The sequence below is a fragment of the Rhineura floridana genome, chromosome 1 (genome assembly GCF_030035675.1).
Source record: "Rhineura floridana isolate rRhiFlo1 chromosome 1, rRhiFlo1.hap2, whole genome shotgun sequence".
Classification (NCBI taxonomy): Eukaryota; Metazoa; Chordata; class Lepidosauria; order Squamata; family Rhineuridae; genus Rhineura; species Rhineura floridana.
In genome coordinates this window covers 85,648,838-85,671,137 of record NC_084480.1, presented here as the reverse complement: position 1 = coordinate 85,671,137, position 22,300 = coordinate 85,648,838, and the positions used below count along the sequence as shown (strand labels likewise).

Below are 22,300 nucleotides of genomic sequence, written 5' to 3'. Positions count from 1 at the left end.
CTTGTCACCAGTGCTGTTCAGCATCTTTTGTAACCTTACTGTACGCTGTTTAGAGATTTGTTCACCGCCCTGAGAGCTATTCTGCTAAGGGCGGTATATAAATTGAAATAATAAAATAAATAAATAATAAATTAAAATGTTAAATGGTATAAAAATTGTTTAAATAAATAAATAAAACTATATCCAAGAGTTTTGTACTGTTGCATTTTACCATCCTTGTGAAGTGCATGCCTGCAAATAGGATTTTAAAAAAGATCTTCATCACACTGTGAGATTGTAGGAAAGTGGATGAGAGATTGCAAGAGCTTATCATCCATAGGGATGTTGCCCATCTTGGCCTCATGGATATTGGTGGTAGCAGCAAGCAAGGCAGCTAAGGTGAGATCCCCACCCCTTGGATCTGACCTGACAAGAACATTGGTCCATCCCAAGTTTCCTACACATCTGGAGAAAGCATTTATAAATTAAAGCACCACAAGTGGAGTTGCCAGTTTCTGTCATGGCACTTGCATTGTGGAATTCCTTCTCAAGGTGTATAGATAGTGTCATTATATGATTTAGTCACTAGATGGCACTGGACTTAGTTGTATCTGGTGGAATCTTCAGTTGCAGTTGCTGTTCTGTTCTTGTTTGAGTTTTTGTCTACCTTTCTGTGACAAAGGAAATCTCCTTTTCTTGGGAGGACCAGGAGTATAGTGAGACAATTTTCATTGGGAGGGCAGAGACAAAAATTGGTGGGGGAAGAAGGGTTGGGACATTGGTCACTATAAAAGAGGTTTCTGGGGGAGAAGGTTTTCATCAGTAATGACAACCCCCCCATTTATGCATTTTAATTAGGAACTATGGCTTGTGAAGTTTACAAAAAGCAAATCAATTTAAGTACAATATTTTCCACATGCAAAATAGGTGTGTAATCTAAATAACAGAAGAAAATGTATATTGTGCAAGTCATCCTACCATAATGATCTGAACTGTTCATAAAGTCTAATGCACCATAATTTTGCCACAAACTTGCAGAGAAACTGTTCACTTGAAATTCCTTCAAATATGTTACTTTCAAAAGACCAAATTACTAAGTTTGCTTTTCTCTGTTGAAGCATTGAACTCCTGTATGGTGTCAGCGCATGCGTCTAAGTTGAGAATGAATTTTCACACACAGCTGTAGATACAAGGATGAGTTCTGCAGCATACAAAGTGTACATGCAGAAAGGCTTCCTCATGTAGCTACAATTTTTCACAATGTGACAAATGCAAACATAATTTGGGTTGGTCTTTCACAGACCAATCCACTTCTTGTGTAGCTTGGAAGAATTTGCTAACATGTGCCTCTGAGCATATGGTGAGTGGTGGCAATTACAAAAATGTAATTCTCTATCTTAGGAGATGGCAGGTGTTGCCACCACTCACCATATGCTCAGAGACATATTTGTAAGGCAGTACAATATCTCAGAGAGGAGGTCAGGGCTGCTGCTCCCCTGGTGCATTCACTATAGCAGCCCAATTTCCCTGCTTTTTAAAGTTGGATAGAAATATCTGTTGGCTATAGGTACATTCTTAAACCGCAAAGGTGGGGTTTTTTTTGCGTATTAGTGAGTATGTTTCTCTGATCAACAGGTGGTAGAATTAACTGTACGAGCACACAATCTCTGTTCTACAGAAAGGCCCTGGGCCAGCCAGCTATTACTGCTTATGATGGCTCTTCCAACAAATGTTACACACCCTATTTTGGTAGTACATAAGTTTGCATGAGAAAAGTTAAATAAGGTGAATTATTTATAATGATTTGCAGAGTTGGGTGGAGGTCTAAAACTGTTACAACTAAGGGTCTAGCCACATTATACTTTTCCAAACCATTTTTAATGGAACCAGTTTGAAAGTATTAAAAGGAAATATTTTTCAACCTTTTTAACAAACTAGGGAAGAAATATCCCTCCCCTCACATACATATACACAATATTCCATCTCCTCATTGCCTGGGCTAGGTTAGTAAGGTCTCATTAGGCTTCCAGGGCCTTGGAGAGCCAACTCATTCACCTGTCTGCTTCTTTTTAGGTCTTGCCCTGGACTAGGCTAGGCTGCTGCAGTATCTAGGCCGCAAAGCCTAGGCACACCCATCAGATGCATTAATAGCACCCACCACCTACATAGGCTGGCTGTGCACTACAGGGGAGGGGGATATCAGTGTTGCCAACAAGATTTTTTTTCCCCATCAGACCCATGCCCCATATCCAAACTCTGACCTTAACCTACTGGGCATCATGTTTCATAACATTTTTGTGTTTTATGAAACACTTGTGACGAATGCAAAGTGACCATCTGAACTATATCAACTGTCTTAATAATGTTGCTTTCTCCCTGCTAAAACAAGATCAGCACAGCACATGTCTTCTTTCTATTATTTGGGCTGATTGCAGGTGTTGCCACCACTCACCATATGCTCAGAGGCACATGTTACCAAATTCTTCCAAGCTACACAGGAAGTGGATTGGACTGTGAAAGACCAACCCAAATGGTGTTTGCATTTTTACAAATTTGTAGGGCAGTACAATATCTCAGAGAGGAGGTCAGGTCTCCTGCTCCCCTGGTGCGTTCACTATAGCTGCCCAAATTCCCTGCTTTTTAAAGTTTGACAGAAATAGCTGTTAGCTATAGGTACATTCTTAAACTGTAAGGGTTTTTGCCTATTAGTGAATTCCCCTGCTTTTCAATCCGGGAGGTAAGAGATGGGACCCTGTGCAAGTTAGCACCAGCAGTAACAGAAATAGTTCAGCAGTGTATTTTAAATGTTATATTACCATCAAGAATGCCTTTACTTTTACAAGAGGGTCATGGCTTAGTGGCAGAGAACATGCTTTGCATGCAAAAGTCCTCACATTCAATACCCAGCAAGTCCAACTAGGGCTGGGAGAGATCCTTATCTGAAACCTTGTCAGTCAGTACTGAGCTAGGGACGTCTATTGTTATAGGAGAAGGCATTAAAAAGGATCTTATTCTCAACGCAGCAGCAAAAAAAGAAGGAGGGGCATGGCTGTGACTATCATGAAGAGACCCTGCACTTTTTAATTTGCTACTGCACTACTGGTCACAAACAGAAAAACCACTTGGCCACCTCATTAGTGTAATATGGTATTACACTAACTACAAATGTTTGATGCCCCTGCAAATGTTTGATGAAGACCTTCTGTTCTCTGCAAAAGATGAAAAGGAAAATGCCTCTTCCCTATACAGCAAAGGCTTTCACAAAAGTGAGAGGTTGTGACCAACACAGGACTAATTTCAGATGGGGGTTTCAACACAGGACTAATTTCAGATAGTGAGTGAGTGAGTGAGTGAGTGAGTGAGTGAGTGAGTGAGTGAGTGAGTGAGTGAGTGAGTGAGTGAGTGAGATTTAAGACTAAACAACCAAGAGCTAAATTCAAGATTAAAGTGTTAAAAACAAAGAGTCGCATCAAATCTCAAAATAACTACAGCAATGTTATGAGCACAGGTCAAACAGCCACACACACTTCAAACAAAAAGTATTTGAGCATTTGTCATTTATAAACCCATTTAAGGATTTATACCACCAGCATCAACCCAAACACAAGAAGCCTCTATTTTTCTCCCATGAGTGGGAAAGCAATGATCCCTCCACCCATTGCCGCCCTGGGCTCCTTCTGGGAGGAATGGTGGGATATACATTTAATAAATTAAATAAATAAATGCTGCTGCTACAGTCAATTTAAAAGTTCTTTTCAAAAAAGAAAAAAACACAAAACCAAGAGACTGAACAACACTGGACTACACAACTCCCTCTCAGCCCCCCCAATATCTGTACAGCCACACTAGGCTACTTTGAAGGGCTGCTGTAACCTGGCTGCTGTAACCTATGCATTCTCCAGCACTATATCCACCCCTCTCCACTGCTGCACTATGCATATACTAATGATTGTGTGTGAGAGAGAGAGAGAGAGAGAGTGAATGAGTGAGAGAGAGTGAGAGAGAGAGAGAGAGAGATTTAAGACCCAAGAGCTAAATTCAGGATTAAAGTGTTACAAACACAGAGTCTCATACAATCTCAAAATAACTACAACAATGTTATGAACACAGGTCAAACAACCACTCACACTGCAAACAAAAAGTATTTGAGCTTTTGTCATTTATAAACCCATTTAAGGATAGAGGGTGGGGGTGGAAGGGCGATTGAGCCAGCAGAAAGAGCAGGCTGTGAGAGACAGCGGGGGTGGGTTCACATACACACACACACACACATCACCGTCACTCAGCTCCATTCTGCTGCTGCCTTCTCCGTCATCCTTGCCCTGTGGCTTTCTCCCTCCACCGTCCATTTTTTCCCTCTCTCCTAACTGTCTGGCTGTCCATTTCCTCCCTTGTGCTTCCTTACACAGAGCACGAGGGAAGAGCAACGCTGACCAGAAGGCCAGTGTGAGTTACATGTCTGTTGCCCACCAATCACAGGAGCAGAAGACGTCCCCTGCTTCCTCCAAGTAACTGGAAGGGGAGGGGGGAGGGAGAGTGAAACGAAAGAACTCCTGGTTTCTACTGTGCCTGCATGACGTTATCACCCACGGTAATGCATTTTTTAATCTATTAATTAAAAACAAACCATGCCTTTTTTACTTTAAACCTACTGAAGATGAAGGTCTGTGTTTGGGGCAAGCTCAGGGGTTTGATTAGAGATACCTTACAGTCATCTCTGAGTTTTAATGAACAACAACAGATTATGAGAACTTCTCAAGAAAAAAGTCCAAACGGCTTCTTGTTTTTTTGTCTCCCGTTTTTCACTTTAACCTGTGGATTCTCCATGGGGGGGTTGTGTATCACCAAGAAAACTTTCAGAGTTGTAGAGCAAGCGATTCTGAATCCAACAGTATAAGACTTGTAAGTTTTTGTTTTAAATTGGGACTATAGAAAGCACCAGAAAAGTGTGTGGGGGGGGTATTTTCATTTAACATGGTAGAACGTGAAAAATCCCTACTGACTATAGTATACAGCCACTCTTGTGGCTGTATAATTAAAATGGCTAGATTTTGGCTAGACAGCTTCGTAAAATTCATAATAGTGTGGGGGGGATGAAATTGAAGTATTTGCAAAACCTGCCAGATTCTGACCATAAAATGTTTGACATCCACTACATTTCCCACTAGCCACTAGATAGGAAAATCCGCCACCAAAAATACAACTAAAAACACTAGATTTTAGTGGGAAAATCAGTAAATTGGCAATGATTGTGGAGATGCTCTCCAATGCATAACACGTAGGGTTGCCAGGTCTCAGTTTTTTCAGTCGGAGACTCCAGATTTTTGGGGTCCTCTTTGGGTCTCCAGGTGAGTCATCTCAATCTCCGGTGTCTCGGCATTCATTTTAAAAAAAAAAGTTCTCAGGTGGTCTGGTTCAAGAGATATACACCAAAATGTCAGCCACCGCTCCCCCACAACTTTGTTAAATGAGCTTGTAGCTGGCTGCTCTAACCCTGCCCTTTCAGTTTTGTAGCCAATAAGTGAAGTCAGGGTTGTGATTGACAAGAGATTTGTTGATTTCCCGGCAATAGTTAGAACCCATTGCAAGGCTAGAAAACTGTTTTTTTGTGTGTGCTTGTCTGAAAATCTCATAAATGAGTTTATAACTTTCAGCAATAGCAAAAGGCTCTGTGTGTAGGAGATCTGAATACCATTACAATGTGTTATGCTTTTCTAATTATGAGGAATCAAACAAGTTTAAATTTTCCTTGGCTGTTGAACAAGGCAGTGTTTTGAAAACCTTTCCAATATGAAGCTTTAATCCTATACTCGCTTTTCTGGGAGTAAAGCTGTAATGCTAATATCACAAACCGCGAGTAAAAGCCATTGAATTCAATAGGATTTACTTTTGAGTAGACATGATTAGGATTGTGCTGTAAATTAGTGGGACTTTTGAGTGAACAAGGCAAAGGATTGTGTTAGGGTTGTAAATCTTTATCTCCCTCTCCAATCCTATTTTTAAAGCAATTAGGCAGGGCTTACTTAGGTGTCACTGCTTTTATTTTGTAGGAACCTAATACTGATTTTTTTTTTAAATCTCTACAATGACCAGCTGGTTTTGACAATAAACTATTATATGAGGTGTATGTATTTTACATCTCCAGTGAATGTGTACATGGAGTCTTTCCAACATCCCTGTGAGATAGGGTTGCTGATTGGAAACCAAGGCACCTCACAACAAGAAATAAATCACTATAAATTCCAATAAACATAAAACCAAATATAAAACAGTTGCAAAACAGCTTAAAGTGTCATGATTCTGAACTTTGGGTTGGATGAGTGAAGTCCCTTATCACTTGTTGTCGCAGTTCTGTGCATGCTTCTCTGTTTGAGTAAGCCCCGTTGAATACATTAGGACATGCTTTCAAGTAAACATGCATAGGATTGTACTATAAATAACTTCACAGATTGTATAAATAATAATCATAGTTTACAGTCATATTTTGTCAAACTTTGTATCTGATTTCACACTATGGTTGTACATTATTATTTCCTTTACATTTTAAGTGTGCTCTTCTTCCTTGAGGTGGTCATGGTTCCCCTCTGTTGTTTTCACCCTGAGGGGCCAATTAGGCTGAAAGATGGTGAGTAGCCCATGATAACCCAGTAGTGAAATTTGTAGCTGATTTCCATTTTTAAAAAATTAATTAAAATGATTTCTATGCAGGCAAAGATTATGAAGTAATGCAGATCCACACAATACATTCAACTTTCGCATCCAACTCTCATTTAAAGTGCATGACTTCCCCCAAAAAATCCTAGGAAGTATACTTTCCCCCTCAAAGTTATGGTTCCCACCACCCTTAACAAGCTACAGTTCCCATGATTCTGTGGTGGGATCCACGTGCTTCAAAAGTATGTTGAATGTGCTTTACATTTATTTATTTATTACTTGATTTATATCCCGCCCTTCCTCCCAGCAGGAGCCCAGGGCGGCAAACAGAAGCGCTAAAAACACTTTAAAATATCATAAAAACAGACCTTAACATACATTAAAACAAAACAACATTAAAAACATTTTTTAAAAGCTTTAAAAACATCTTTTTTAAAAAAGGTTAAAAACATTATTAAAAAACATTAACAAGCAATTCTAACACAGATGCAGACTGGGATAGGTCTCAACTTAAAAGGCTTGTTGAAAGAGGAACGTCTTCAAAAGGCACCAAAAAGATAGCAGAGATGGCGCCTGCCTAATATCCAAAGGGAGGGAATTCCACAGGGTAGGTGCCACCACACTAAAGGTCTGTTTACTATATTGTGCAGAATGAACCTCCTGATAAGAGGGTATCTGCATGAGGCCCTCACCTGCAGGGTGCAGTGATCGACTGGGATATAAGGGGTAAGACAGTCTTTCAGGTATCCTGGTCCCGAGCTGTATAGGGCTCTGTACACCAAAACTAGAACCTTGAACTTGGCCCGGTAGCAAATTGGATAATGGTGTGGATCTGCCATAGGTATGCTGTGCATTCATTAGTAAAGTGAAAAGAACAAATTTAAAAGAAAATTTTTAAACAGGGAAGGACTGTAGCTCAGTGGTAGGGCACAAGCTTTGCATGCAAAGGTCCAAAATTCAGTATCTGGAAAAGACTATTCCCTGGAATCCTGGAGAGCTAATGCTAGTCTATGTCATCAGTACTGAGCTAGATGGTACCAAATGGCCTGAGTCAGTATAAGGCAGATTCCTTTGTTCCTAAAAGTGGAAAGAGATCCAAGGGCCACAATGACTACAAAATTTATTTATGTATTTTATTTACAACATTTCAGTAATAGGCAAAAAACCTTGTGGTTTAAGAACATACCTATAGCCCACAGATATTTCTATCAAACTTTAAAAAGCAGGGAAATTGGACAGCTATAGTAAATGCACCAGGGGAGCAGGAGACCTGACCCCTCTTTGAGATATTGGACTGCCCTACTAATTTGTAAAACTGCAAACACAATTTGGGTTGGTCTTTCACAGTCCAATCCACTTCCTGTGTAGCTTGGAAGAATTTGATAATGTGACTCTGAGCATATGGGGAGTGGTGGCAACACCTGCCATCTCCAAAGATGGAGAATTACATTGTTGTATGTTTGTTGGTGTTCTTCTTACTTTGCTTTTTTCCTGTGTTACTACTGTTTCTACAGAGAATTTAACTTAGAAAATTATATCCCCTTCATTATTCATCCCAGAAATCAGTGCCAGATTTATTTTTATTAATGTCAAAGCCTTTTTATTGGTCAATGTCATATGATGATGAAGACAGCCTTTTGTGTTCCAACCAAAGGTTTTGTTCTATTCCTATTTTGGGTGCATTCAGTTGAATCTGAAACTGCAGTTTGATGTAAGATCAGACTGATTACACATATGTTGCTACTTCAGGAATGGATCTACTTGTTGGAAAAAGCAAACTTGACCTGCCCAAGATACATGTTTTAAGCCTGCTATGCTTAAACCACTCCACTTAAGGAAGGGTGGGCATGGTCAATTGAAAACACAGAGCACATGTAGAATTTTGCTAGAATATATTTCACCTCCCACTGTTCTAACTTGTGCAAACTGAGACTCTCCTCATGCCCATTGGAAACTATTCTGCAGAATCATCAGTGCCATTATTCGACAATTGTTTTTTAAATTTTTTTTAGTGTAAACTATGCAAAGTGTTGCTGTACTTCACATATTCACAGAAACAGAAGCAACAGAAAATGATTTACTATAGGAAACTTCACTAAAATTGCAAAGTAAATCAAACATATTTAAAGTGACTATCTGAACTCTATCAACTGTATTAATATTGTAGCTTCTTCCCTGCTAAAACAAGATCAGCACAGCACATCTCTTGTTCCTGTTATTGGGCTGATTGCAGGTGTTGTTACCACTCACCATATGCTCAGAGGCACATGTTACCAAATTCTTCCAAGCTACACAGGAAGTGGGTTGAGCTGTGAAAGGCCAACCAAATTGTGTTGTGGGATGGGGATGAGAAAGGAGGGGCAAAGAAAGGGGGAGGGAAGGGGCAAAAGGGAGGTGATGGGAGGGAGGAGGAGGAAGGGATGGCAAGTTTGATCATTTGCGTACTTATTGAGTCCAGTAAGATTTACTCCAGTGCAATCATGCTTAAGATAGGTAAAAGTGACCTGGGGAAGGGACAGGGAGGTGAGGAGGGCAGGAAGGGGGAGGAGAGGGAGAGGGGGGATGGGAGATTGGGTGGGTGGACACCAGGCAAAGAGAAAGCTCCATTCCTATCCAAAAGGAAAACATTGTGAACAGTATAATTTTATTTCAACATTTCCCCCACCTTTTTATTCTACAGCAGGCACATGTAGTCTCCCACCCAAATTTAAGCCAAGGCTGTCCCTGGCCACATCCACACCAGACCTTGATTTCACTTTAGACAGTCATGGCTTCCCCCAGTGAATCCTGGGAAATGTAGTTAGTGAAGGGTGTTGAGAGTTGTGAGGAGAGGCCCTGTTCCCTTAACAGAGCTTCAATCAGAGCAGCTGACTGTTGAACCATTCTGGCCACTGGAGCTCTGTCAGGGGAACAGGAGTCTCCTCTCAGCACCGTTCACAAGCTACACTTCCCAGGATTCTTTGGGGGAAGCCATGACTGTCTAAAGTGAAATAAAGGTCTGGCATGGGTGTGACCCCCTGATTAGCCAAGCGAAGCAGCGGTGAGTCTGGCTTTTAGAACACTGACAGTTGGTTCTTAGTGAGCATGCCTGGGCTTATCATCGACTTCAATGCTAAATTTCTTAAATTAATTAAAAATCAGTCAGGCATTTTTTAAAATTTTAAACTGCAGAAGATGAAGATCAGAGTAGGGGGCAAGGTCAGTAATAGGATTAGAGGTACTCTGTGACCATGGCTGATTTCTAATGAATTTCAACAGATTATGAGAACTCGCAGAAAAAAGTCCAAAAGGGCTCTGGGTTTCCCCCCTCTTTTTTACACTTTGAACTCTCGATTCTCTCTGACTGTTTCGGGTGTCACCGTGAAAATTGAGAGGGTTGTTAAGCAAGTGTTTCTGTGTTCAGGACTATAAGTTTTGTAAGGTTTTGTTTTAAAATGAGCTTATGTGAAGAAGCATCAGAATGGCATGGGGTATTTTCAATTTAACATTGTGCAATGTGAAAAATCCATGCTGGCTATGGTATAGAGCCACTCTAGTGGCTGTATAATATACTACTTTATTGTAAAAAACCTCAAAGCAGTTTACAGAAGGAATTAAAACAATAACAATATTGGAAAAAACAGTTAAAGGCAGGTATTTAAAAACGTTTAAAATAATAGAACCAACAATGAGTGAAAAACAGAGAAAAAACATAATAGCTTCTACATGACTGGTTAGGTTTGCCTAAACAAAAATGTTTCTAGGAGGTTCTGAAAAGAGTACAATGAATGCGCCTGCCTAATGTAAATAGGCAGGGAGTTTCAAAGCATACATGCCTCCACACTAAGGGATCGATTTCTTACAAGAGCGGAACATGTACATTGTAGCACCCGTAACATGGAAAACACACTTTGAACTTGGTCTGGTTCAAATCAGCAGCCAGTGCAGATTTCAGAGCAGAGATATTATGTGCTGATTGGGTCTCATTCATGTCAGCAATCATGCCACAGCATTGTGCACTAACTGCAGCTCCGTAGTCAGGTTGTGCTACATGGGGATTTCTGTGAACTTGGCTGACTGGCTGCTAGGATTTTTTTAGTTCTGTGGCATAGTGGTTAGAGTGTTGGGCTACAACCTGGGAGACCAGGGTTCAAATCCCCACATAGCCATGAAGCTCACTGAATGACCTTGGGCCAGTCACTATCTCTCAGCCTCAGAGGAAGGCAATGGTAAACCTGAATACTGCTTACCATGAAAACCCTAGTCATAGGACGCCATAAGTCAGAATCGATGTGAAGGCAGTCCATTTCCATTTTTTTGGCTAGGAATCCTTATTGGTTGTGGGGTGCTGAGTTTTCTTCCTTACTGATAGGAATCTTGCTGATTTGTATAGTATAGCATGTGAAAATCATCATCTTTTTCTGTTTGCATTTCATTTATCTGTAACCTCACTCCCATCCACAGAAGCTACAACAGCGGTCCCATGTGCTCAGCTCAACCCCCTTAAAGCCACTGATGATACACCTTGTTGGTTGCATGATGGTTTGTTTCTTGCCCAGTAGTATTAAAAGTGAATTCATATACTGGGAAGTGTGGCTGCAATTGCTGTTGCTCCTAAGCTACTGCCTGTGAAGGTAGAACAAACCATATGTGTTTTCTCTCTGTCAGTTATTACTCACTGCAATTGGGTTGGCAGCCCACAGGGTAGGCAGAAAAGTTGAGAGAACCTTTTTAACTCTTACTCATTTCTCAAACCTCTTTTTGAAGTGAAGGGTCAAGTCTGAAGAAGTTTGGAGCAGACATGTTAAAAGGTAGGGGGAGGGTATTCCAGGCAGGAGGTTGCCAACCCTGCTTGGATATGGATATCTTTGCAGAGGATACCTAGTCAAGCCTTATCAACAGCACAATCCTAACCATATCTACTGAGAAGTAAGCCCTATTGAGTTCTATGGGGCTTAGTCCTTTAGTAAGTGTGTTTAGAACTGCAGCCTTCAGAGGCATCTATCTTTACTCCTTTATTTAATCCTGGCATCTCTAAAAGGCTTGTAAAGAATCCTGCTTGAAACTCTGGAGAGCTTTGGCATTCAAAAGAGATAATACTGAGCCAGATGAACAAATAGTCTGACTCAGTATAAGACATCTTCCTGTGCTCCTAAACTTGTTTTATTGATGTCATCAAACGGCACATGAAATACATGTCTAGCGGCCACTGACCTATTTTCTATTTATTTATCTATCTAGCCATCTTTAGTTTTTCTTGTAAGATATATAATTTGTATCTTAAGTGCAAAAACCAGCACCTTGAATTGGCTCAGAACGCTGTAGAAAGCCGGTGTAAGTGTATTGATGTAATGGGGACTTTGGGCAGAGAAATTTCTGCATTCTGTACCAGCAGCAACTTCTGAACAACTTTTAAGTGAGGAATTCCATAGATAAAGGACCAAGGATTTGGATGCCTGTTTTGTTTTATGAGGACAATGCTCTTAGTTTTTCTTTTTATTCAACTTAAAAGGCAGCTGAGGCAGTGATCATCTGGATATACATTGAGACATGCAAGCCCTACAGAGTTTCACATAGCTTCAAAATGGAAAACATCAGTCGCTTCAAGGTTTGTGGAAACTTGGCCTAAGCTTGAACAAAATGAATCCCAGTTTAAACTTGGGCATGCCTCCAAGTATGTTACAAAACCTGAAAGCTGGCAAATTTTAAGTGGTGATAGATTGAATAAAGAGGTTTACAAGGAGCTCTGACTACATGTACCAGAGATCATTATAAAATGGCATTGCTTTGTGAGAAACAAATTAGAGATGTTATAGAAATGGCTATATGGTTACTATAAGAGTATAGTAGTATTGTCAAGTTTCATAATATGGTTTGAAAGCAATGAAAATGTTTAAGCTCCATCTCTGCCCAATTACATGCTGCCACCCCACCCTGCTTTTGCTCTTTTCTTTTTTTTCTTTTTTAAAGGAGGAAACAGAAAGAGAGATCTTATCGGTTATGAGGAAGTACTTAGGAAAAAGAAGAACTTAGAAAAAGACAGGAAAAAGATTCAAACTGTACTAATGCAATCCTTTGCACATTTTACTACAGTATGATATGAACAGAACCAATTGAAATAAACTATTTTTTTATTTATTATTTATTAAATTTATTAGTCGCCCATCTGGCTGGTTGTCCAGCCACTCTGGGCGACGTACAAGATAAAAAACAATACATTAAAACGTTAAAATTTAAAACCATAACAGTAAAAACCTAACCCACCCCAAAAGCCTGCCTGAAGAGCCAGGTCTTCAAGGCCCGGCGGAAAGCTCATCATAGAAGGGGCATGGCAGAGATCATTTGGGAGAGAGTTCCACAGGGTGGGGGCCACTATTGAAAAAGCCCTCTCTCTAGTCCTCACCAGTCTAGCTGTTTTAACCGGTGGGATCGAGAGAAGGTCTTCTGAGGCTGATCTTGTTGAGCGGCATCCCTGACGATGCTGGAGGCGCTCCTTCAGATAGACTAGGCTAAAACCGTATAGGGTTTTAAAGGTCAAAACCAACACCTTGAATTGGGCCCGGTAAACAACCGGTAGCCAGTGCAACTTCTTCAGCACTGGGGTGATGTGATCTTGCCGGCGGCTGCCTTTAATCAGACGAGCCGCCGCATTCTGTACCAGTTGCAGCTTCCGGACCGTTTTCAAGGGTAACCCCACGTAGAGCGCATTACAGTAGTATGTATGGCAAACTATGTATGGCAAGACAAATAAAGGCCCATATGCTAGCATATACTTATGATCAGTTGCACTCCTATGTTAACATGTGAAATGTCTCACATGTCACCAATGGAAATGCATGTTTAAAGATATTGGGGTGTTGATCTTTAACGGGAGTTAAAGGGTGTTGATCTTTAACGGGGTGTAGATCTTTAATGGAAGTGTTGATCTTTAATGGGATGTTGATCTTTAATGGGAGGAGATCAGTTATAGAAGCCCCCCTTAATAACAGAGATTAACAAAATAATATAGTCTTAGGTGAAAAACAAAAGTTTTGTTCCAAATACAAAAAGTGGAGGTATGTACAACTATGCAGATACTGGCCACAGAGATAAGCACTACAAAAAAAATTTCTAGAAGGATAAATGCTTTAAAGAAAAGACCTGACAAATCAATTACAAATAGATATCCAAGTATTTTATTATGAGGCAAATCAGCTGAAGCATATGATTTCTTTTGTTCTATAAAGCAGGAGAAGTGTTGGGTCAAACTGAAACAATATAAGGTTGATATTATACTGGTGTGGATCCCTTTTTCAAACATAAATTTAGGTCCCTGTAATGGGTAGATAATTGATTCTCTTTCACTATGTTTAAGGTATGGATAAAGAGAGTGGGACTGCTAGCTGATTTGGTATCCCCACCATTACTTTTGCAGTATCATCCTGCTTTCCAGAATAAATACAGATCGTATAATATTGTTGGAGGCTGAAAAACTTACATCAGTTGAAGGATTTTTATAGGACAAAGGATTGTTATTGTCAGGAGAGCTTAAAAATATTTTTGACAATATCCCTTTGCCATGGCTGTTGGGGGCTCAGTTGAGTTTTTTTCCTGCATAGACAAGTTATCTGTAATAATGCCACAAGGCAACTGGTACAATTGAGAAAATGGTGACTGGGAAAAGAGGTATCTCCAAAGGGCAAATATCAGCAATATATAAATTATTATTGGATAAAGACTTTGGGCAGAATTCTGATCTTGAGGGGATGTGGGAGCAAGAATGTGGTTTGCAAATTGATGCAGAAGCCTAGAGTCAAATATGGTTCAAGCCTACATTTAAATGAAGATCAGCCAATGATGGAGAACCAGATCTTAAAATACTTTCACAGGTGGTATCTGACACCACAGACATGTTCCTGTAGTAATACAGGATCCTCCCCCTTGTGTGGGAGAGGTTCTCATACAATAGGTATATATTGACACACGTTGTGGGAGTGCCTTGAAATTAATTTTTTGGGAGAAAAAGTATTTGTGGAAATTGGGTTGATAGAAAACAGATTATGCTACCCTCCCCACAGTTGGCATTATTGACCCTATTTTTGGAAAAAGACAAAAATTTGCCAGATAAATCATTGATAATTCACTAGTTACAACAACAGAACATAGACAACAATAGGACCAACCTGTTCCAGCCAAAAAACAAGCTCTCACCCTGAGTGGGTCAAGTGGCTTGTCCTGCATTCACCTTTACACACCAACCAGTCCCTCACCCCAGCAAAAACACATTCTCAAAAACAGGACTCAAATATCCCAAATAAACATAAACAAAGAGGGATGGTGTCTTGAACTGATGACCTTGAATATTGGTATCAAAAATTGTGGCAGATAGCCTTATTAGAGAAGGTCACACAAGTTAAAATTGCTAGGAGATAAAAGTACCCAGGATAAGTTTGCAGCTGTATGGCATTGCTTTGTTGAGTATACAGGAACAGTGTATAGGGTCAACCCCTGTCCATAGCATATTCTTGTTTGTGGTTACTTTTAGTTTGGGAGGGAGTAAAAAGTAATCTGAAATCTGTAAGGAACATGCTTATTAATTTGAAATAGTCAACAAGTTAGATTGTCTGTTCTGTTCTTCCAGTTGATAATGTAATAGTCAGTGATTTATTTGTAACAATTTTTGACCCTGCCTTATGTTTTGTAAATTGTTTTGTGCAGATTGAAGTGGTTTATTTTCATGTTTTATGTTTTTTCTTTAAAATTAATTTTAAAAATGTAAAAAATACAAATGGACATCTCCAATTAGATTCATTTTTAAATATCAACAGAAGATTGAATGAAAGAAGAGGGTTTACTTTTTCTGGCTAAGGCACAGCCTGGACTGATAGCTAATTTGACTAATTTTATGGAAGAGAAGGAAGGCAGACAGACACAGAGAAAATAATTGTTCCTTTATAGGGAGGGGGAGAGTGCTAGGGATCTGGAAGGTTGCAATGAAGGCCCAGATGCAATGCAAATTATGTGGGTTTGGGCCATGCAAGTTTAGGGTAAGGCAGGGAGTCAGAAGGACAAGATTGAGGGCTATGAGGGGAAACGGGAGAGAGGAAAACTGAAATGCCAGTATGTGCTTCTTCCAAAGAGGGAAGGAGTAGGACCTCTCTCACTGGCTTTTGGGTTTTCACAGTGACCTGGGTGTTCAAGGTTAGAATTGGATTCCAAGGATTGTTAAGAGTAGTTTGGTACAAACTCATGGTAGCCAGACTCCCTGGCTTTTGTTATCAGCAAACAACCAAAGAAAAGCTGTGACAGGGGACCAAAGGTAGACAAGCCTTTGCAGGTTCCTTTCAGCCCTGCATAGTGTGGTTCCCAAAGCAAGAAATATGGGTTCCCCTTGAATCGTCCCAATTGAGTTAAAAATAGAAAAATGGCTTAAAGCATGAAAACAAGGCTTTGTGCCCCTTCTAGGTTCTGGCTGAGAGTGAAGGGGGGAAAAACACAGAGAAAAGGAAGGGCAGAAGATAGAAGAGGCAGGAAAAGAGCAACTAGCTACAATTGGCATAGTCCTAGTAAAGTCTCATGTAGGCTTCGGAAGACTGAGTCAGTTTGGAACAATCTAGTTGAGGATAGGACTCACAAAGACTGAACAATGTAGTTCCGTGGGGGAGAATACTTAAAAGTCCAGTTTTCTGAGGGGTGGGGTTACCTGGAACAAAGGAATGGAAGAGCATCTTGGGTACATTTTTTTCCTGTCAGAGGGCTATTTGGGGCTGAGTGAAAAGGTGAAGTAGGATTCTGTGTGCAAATTGAATACAGAACCCCCATCTCCATGAGTAACTGCTGTAGTTCCGTGTGCAAAGCTGGGTGTGGGGCATCTAACTTTTACCAGTAAAGCCATCAGCAGTCATTAGCACTAATGAAGATTGTGCTTTTAGAATGATGCTTTTGTTCATACAGGCTTATGGGATGTCCTTGTTCTCACTGGCTAATGGGATAGCCAAATAGAGGTGCATGCTGGTGGTGGCTGTGTGCAAAAAGAGAGATATAGATTAATACATTTACATACATCTAGAGTCCTTTACACCTTGTAGGCAATAAGAGTAGCCATAACTCAAGCAAGCTGCTGCTTTGCACAATTACCTGCAGAGTGATTATAAGAGTCATGGCCCTGAGGGGTATACTCAGAATACTAGCAAGAATGACAAGTCAGTAACACTTAGGAACTTAAGCTGGAAAGAAAACAACAGTACTCAAAACTTTGACATCCACTCCACCGGTGTGTGTGGCAACAATGATGATTCCCAGCAGTGGTGGAACAGCATGCTGATGATGTCTCCTGCTGCAGCCAGTCATAGAATGAAAAATGCATGCATAGCAACGGAGAGCATCATGAAGCAAAAGAGAACAGACACGAATGCTTAAGCAGCAATGGCAGTTGTAAGAATGGAGAGCCTTCTGGTGCACCAGGGAGGTGTATATACTCTCCCATGACCTTCAACAAGATGTGTTGGAATCTTACCTGTATGTAATGATCAAGGGTCCCCTTTTCTGCACAATGTGGTGGTGATGGTGGTGGTGTTGTGATTGGAGGATGGAAGAATTATTCAACTCTCATAGCTTGGACAATGCAGTGTATTCACATGGTGCATGGTATTTTGTAAAATTATTGCTTTAGGACAGCAGTGTCCAACTGCTTTTTCATTCTTGCCAAAATTGTGATGAATGTGTGAACATTAAAAATAAAATAAAAATGAATTTTAAAAATTAACCATGGTTTTGAGGGTAGAAAAATACACAATAATGTTTTGAATTATTTATTGATAGAATTAATGAGAAAGGTGGCATATCTTTAGATTCAGTAGTGCAGGGAAGTCAGGCATAAAATGGGTTAGACTGCTTCTCAACTCTGCCTCCAAAATTTTGTCCAATATCCACAACCTACATTTTGATTTCACCATTTTAACCACAGAAAAAGTTGATTTGTAGAGCCATGTTGAACCAAAATTGAAATTGAAAACAGTAACTGTATAGCTGTATTTAGAACTGTGCTTATTTTGATTTAAAATGTGAGTCCACATCATAATAATTGAATCATCTTGCAAATGTTGAGTGCTTTGAAGTAAAATCACATATATCTCAAAAAGGCGCCTTTCCAAAGGGAGAAGCCACACAAATTCTCGAGTTGGCTGAGAATTGTAGATGTTAAAGTGGAATAGATCTTGCATGAATTCAAAAACAATTCTGTACTTTTCAAAATCAGAAAAGTGATCAAGGATGATTCTGTGACTGTTGGGAGGGAGGGGGATACTTTTTTGAACTGGTACAGATGTAAATAATTTTTTAAAAAAAATTATTTAAAAAATAGATGGCAGAAGTAAAGCACCAATTTGCCACAGGTCAATAGCCATCTCGCCACATGTGGTTGGACACTAAAGCTTTAGAATGAATGACCTGCTATCACTAGTGCTACAGCTAATTGCAAAGAGTCAGTCTTAGAGCCCTCCAAGGCCCACTGTGACAAAAGGACAAAATTGCTCCCCTTGATGTGGACATGAGTGCTGTCACTAATACAGTGTCTGTTGAGGTGTCCTATGCACCATCCTGTCTGATGATGGGGGATCAGTTTCAGTTATTGATGCCTGAGGATATTGGTAAGATGTTTGAAGCTGTGTGGCCTACTACTTGCTCTTTCAACCCTTGCCCATCCTGGTTGGCAGTGCCAGCCATGGAGTGTTGTCTAGGTGGATCCAGGTGTTGGTGAACACTTCATTGTGTGATGGGGTGCTCCCTGTTGCCTTGAAGGAAGTAGAAGTTTGACCACTAGTGAAAAAAACTTATCCTGGTGCAGACATTTATGCCAAGTATCACCTGGTCACCAGTACACCTCTTTTGGACAAGATGATTGAGAAGGTGGTGCCAGTTCAGCTGCAGAAACTTTTGGATTAAACTGATTATCTTGGGTTCAGGCCCAGTTTGGGACAGCTTTGGTTGCCCTGATGGATAGCCCTGTATTGGCAGAGGGACAGGGTAATCCTGTTGATTCTTCTGGATCTCTCAGAAGCTTTCGAAACCATTGGCCATAGTATTCTCCTGGACCATCTCCATGAGTTATGGGCTCTATTTTATGGTGGTTTCACTTCTGCTTACAGAGTCAGTTCCATGAGTTTGCATCCAACATAGCACTAAGAAATCATCCCGTTAATGCAAGGGTTCCCACTTGCTCAACACGACTTACCCCCCTCTTTTCCTACCTCAACCCTTCCAAAATTTCCTCCAGAGGGTTGGGGGAACCTCTAGAACAGATTTAGAGAGTGTACAGAGAGAGGAGAGGGGGAAAGTACTGTTGTGCAAGTGGAAATCCTTGCTCTGATAGGATACTTAGCACTATGTTGGATGCAACCCATATACTAATGTTAGGGAACTGTGCCTTGGCCCCCCTGGCAGTTATTTGAGAGGCACCACAGGGGACACTTTTGTCCCCAATGCTATATAATATGTATATGAAGCTGCTGGAGGCAGCCATTAGGAGCTCTGGGGCAAAGTTTCACCAGTATGCTACTCTGTTTCTCTGTAACATCTCAGTGAGAGGCTGTGATAGCACCCACCCTCTGCAACACTCTCCCTTAAGTAATTCATGAGATGGAGACAGTCATGACTCTTTAAAATGTGAAGTTCACCCAAGCCTTCCTGGGCTCTGATTTTTAATTGTTTGTATATTGTTCATTTTTATTTGTGACATACAGTTTTATTTTTATCTCATTTTCATCTAGTTTTTAGGAAAAGTTATTGAATGATGTTGTACTTGCACTGATTTTATGTATACTGCTTAGAGATTTGTATTCTATTAAGCAATATAAAAATATATAAAAAAGAATAAATGAGTGGGAGAGATGTGAGCACGTCATACTTTGAGACATGATACCCCACTTCCCTATTATTCACCCTAGATGTGGTGCTTTGTTGTGGTTCTTGTGGAATGTTTGATAAAGATGATTATGTTTGCATTATTGTGCTGCGAAAGCTTTCTGTGGCTGTATGGGGGGTTGTTTTATTATTTTGCTTGATGACACAATATATTTATTTTGGTTTTTAGCAATGTTTTAAGTTGTTTGGAGACCTTTGGGTAACATGCAACTAATAAATCTGATAAATAAAAATAATTTGGAGTGCTGAGATTGAGTACTTGTAAGAAAAGTATTAGCAATCTGCTCTTCCTACTAAGTTTTTAGTCTCAGTTGTTTGTGCAAAGTGTTCCATCTCTCTTCTAGGTGCATTTCATTTAACACCTGTTATCAGATTTCTCCTTGTATGTTTCAAGTGTGCATAACAAAAAGCCAGGAAGAGAGCCTGTGGTCACATGTCCTATCATATGAAATATGAGCTTCCAGTCTGGAATTTATATACTGGTGTTGGTATGCTGTCATTGGGTGCAGATTTACTCAGAATGCTGTGAGGTATCATGTCAGGGAGTGGGGTGTAGTGTACACTGGTAAACAAAGCTGACAGGTATATGTTTGTGGTACTGAAAGTTACATTTCTGTACAAACCTGACAGGTGTCATGCTGTCAACCAAAACGTCTTGCTAATCAGAAAAGTCAAGCTGAATAAAGATGACATATACACACTGATGATGACCAGTGTATCCAAAGAGTGTAGGTTATTAGAAAAATCTTCCTGCATAAAATCTTCTTTACCATGGGTTCAGAGAATGATGCTAGAAATGACTATCCAACAGTGCCTTGATTGGACATCCACAGGAACATCCTTCAGTGATGCCCCCACTTCACATTAAACAGCAAAAAAAAATGTCCTGAAATGATTTAGTCACCCATGTGGCTTTAACTTAGGGACTACACTCTGTACCACCCCACCTGTGTCTCTGACATCAAAGTAATACAACACAACATGGAATTGCCAGGCTCTGAAACACTCTCTGTTAGGAAAATTATGTGTATAAGATGTTCTCAAGAATTAATAACCTGTTTAAGATTCAGAAGTAATCCCTCCCCTTTCCATGAGAAATTCACAAGTTCTATGCTAAACAACCTTTTCTTCTCAGTACATTCACTTATACAAGGATGTGCTTGTGGCTGCAACCTAGAAAACCCTTGATGGTAGGGATCAAAATTAGAGTGAAAGTGAATGTATTTTTTATTTAACAAATAACATGGTGTATGATCCTCTGTTCCCTAATTTATCTTGTACCCACTTTCTATAGTGTAATGATGTCAGATTCCAATTGCGGGCAACAAAACAACACAGGACTTCAGTTGCTCTTACTGAGCATGCTCCATTGCATTTGAGCATATTTGGTACTATTATGTATAGAAACCAGGCAGTTATGATATATTGGGACAGGGAACTTAAAGAATTCCAAGATGGGCTCGCTCAGACGACATTCTGAACATACCAGCTGGTATAGTTAGCACATATGATGATGCTGTTAGTGAAAATATATATAACAACATGAACATATTAAGTAGATGGTTTAAAAATATTACTTTTTTGGGGGAAAAGATTTTAAAACTGTTCTTCATCTGCATCCATCTCCAGATATTAATGAGTGCAGCCTCATTCCAGGAATATGTGATGCTGGTGAATGTTCCAACACTGTGGGAAGTTATTTTTGTCTCTGTCCACATGGTTTTGTGACATCAACAGATGGCTCTCACTGCATTGGTAAATATATTATTTGATGGACCCTTTGGACACTCTTGAAGATCACTGCTGGCTACTTCAGTATTTTAACCTATATATTCTTACATGCATTGACCATAACAAAATTGGAGGTAAGTTTGCATAAAGGGCCCTGGGATCTTCTGGTGAAGGGCAGGTAAGAAATGCAATCATAGTAATAGTTCTATATAGTTTTGTTATTTTCTACTCCCATGGCTTGGAACTGTATCATTTACAAACTATTTGTAGTTCACTTTATTTGTGAAGTTTGAAAAATAGTTATGTACCAAGACAAGAGGAAACTAAAATAATGATATTTGCTTAATCTAGCCTCCACTGAAGTTGAGGGGAAAACTCAGATTGATTTCCAATGAAGCTTATTGTTATTTTTAATATTCTAAAGTTTGTCTTGGATTGGTGACTATAACCACAAAGTCAGTATTTGAAGATTAGTCCTATAAAGCTAAAAGTCATCTATAGAAAATATAGTTATTTCATTTGGCTAAGTAGCTTCTCTCATCCCACGAAGAAAAGAGGTCAAGAAAATGGATTTACTTCTGTGCTCATATGTCAGAAGGCAAAGCTTAAAATCTTCTGAAACCAGTATTACCTTCCAGTTTATCCCTTCTTTCTAGAAGCTATGGCAGCCATTTGTAGATGGGCCTTTTCTGCCACTTTGGCTGCCACAAAACAGTGACATCCACATCATCAGGGATGCTGCTCAACAAGATCAGCCTCAAAAGGCCTTCTCTCCATCCCACCAGTTAAATCAGCTAGACTGGTGAGAACTAGGGAGAGGGCTTTTTCAATTGTGGCCCCCACTTTGTGGAATTCCCTCCCAATAATAATAATAATAGTAATAGTAATAGTAATAGTAATAGTAATAATAATAATAATTTATTTATTGGTTGCCTATCTGTCAGTGGACACTCTAGGTGACTTACAATAACAAAAAGCTATACATAATATACATATACAAAAACAAACCACAGTCCTAAACAATTTAAAACCAATTTCCAATTAAAACATCATAAAA

The 22,300-nt window shown here is 39.8% G+C and overlaps 1 protein-coding gene across 1 annotated transcript in view; it reads left to right on the top strand.

Annotated features, from left to right (window-relative positions):
• Nucleotides 1-22,300, top strand: part of FBN2 (fibrillin 2) — a 419,303-nt gene that overhangs the window by 109,169 nt on the left and 287,834 nt on the right. Inside the window, exon 8 of the mRNA XM_061625313.1 lies at nucleotides 21,142-21,267. Within this exon, the coding sequence (XP_061481297.1) occupies nucleotides 21,142-21,267 (126 nt within the window). The remainder of the gene's footprint in view (nucleotides 1-21,141; nucleotides 21,268-22,300) is intronic.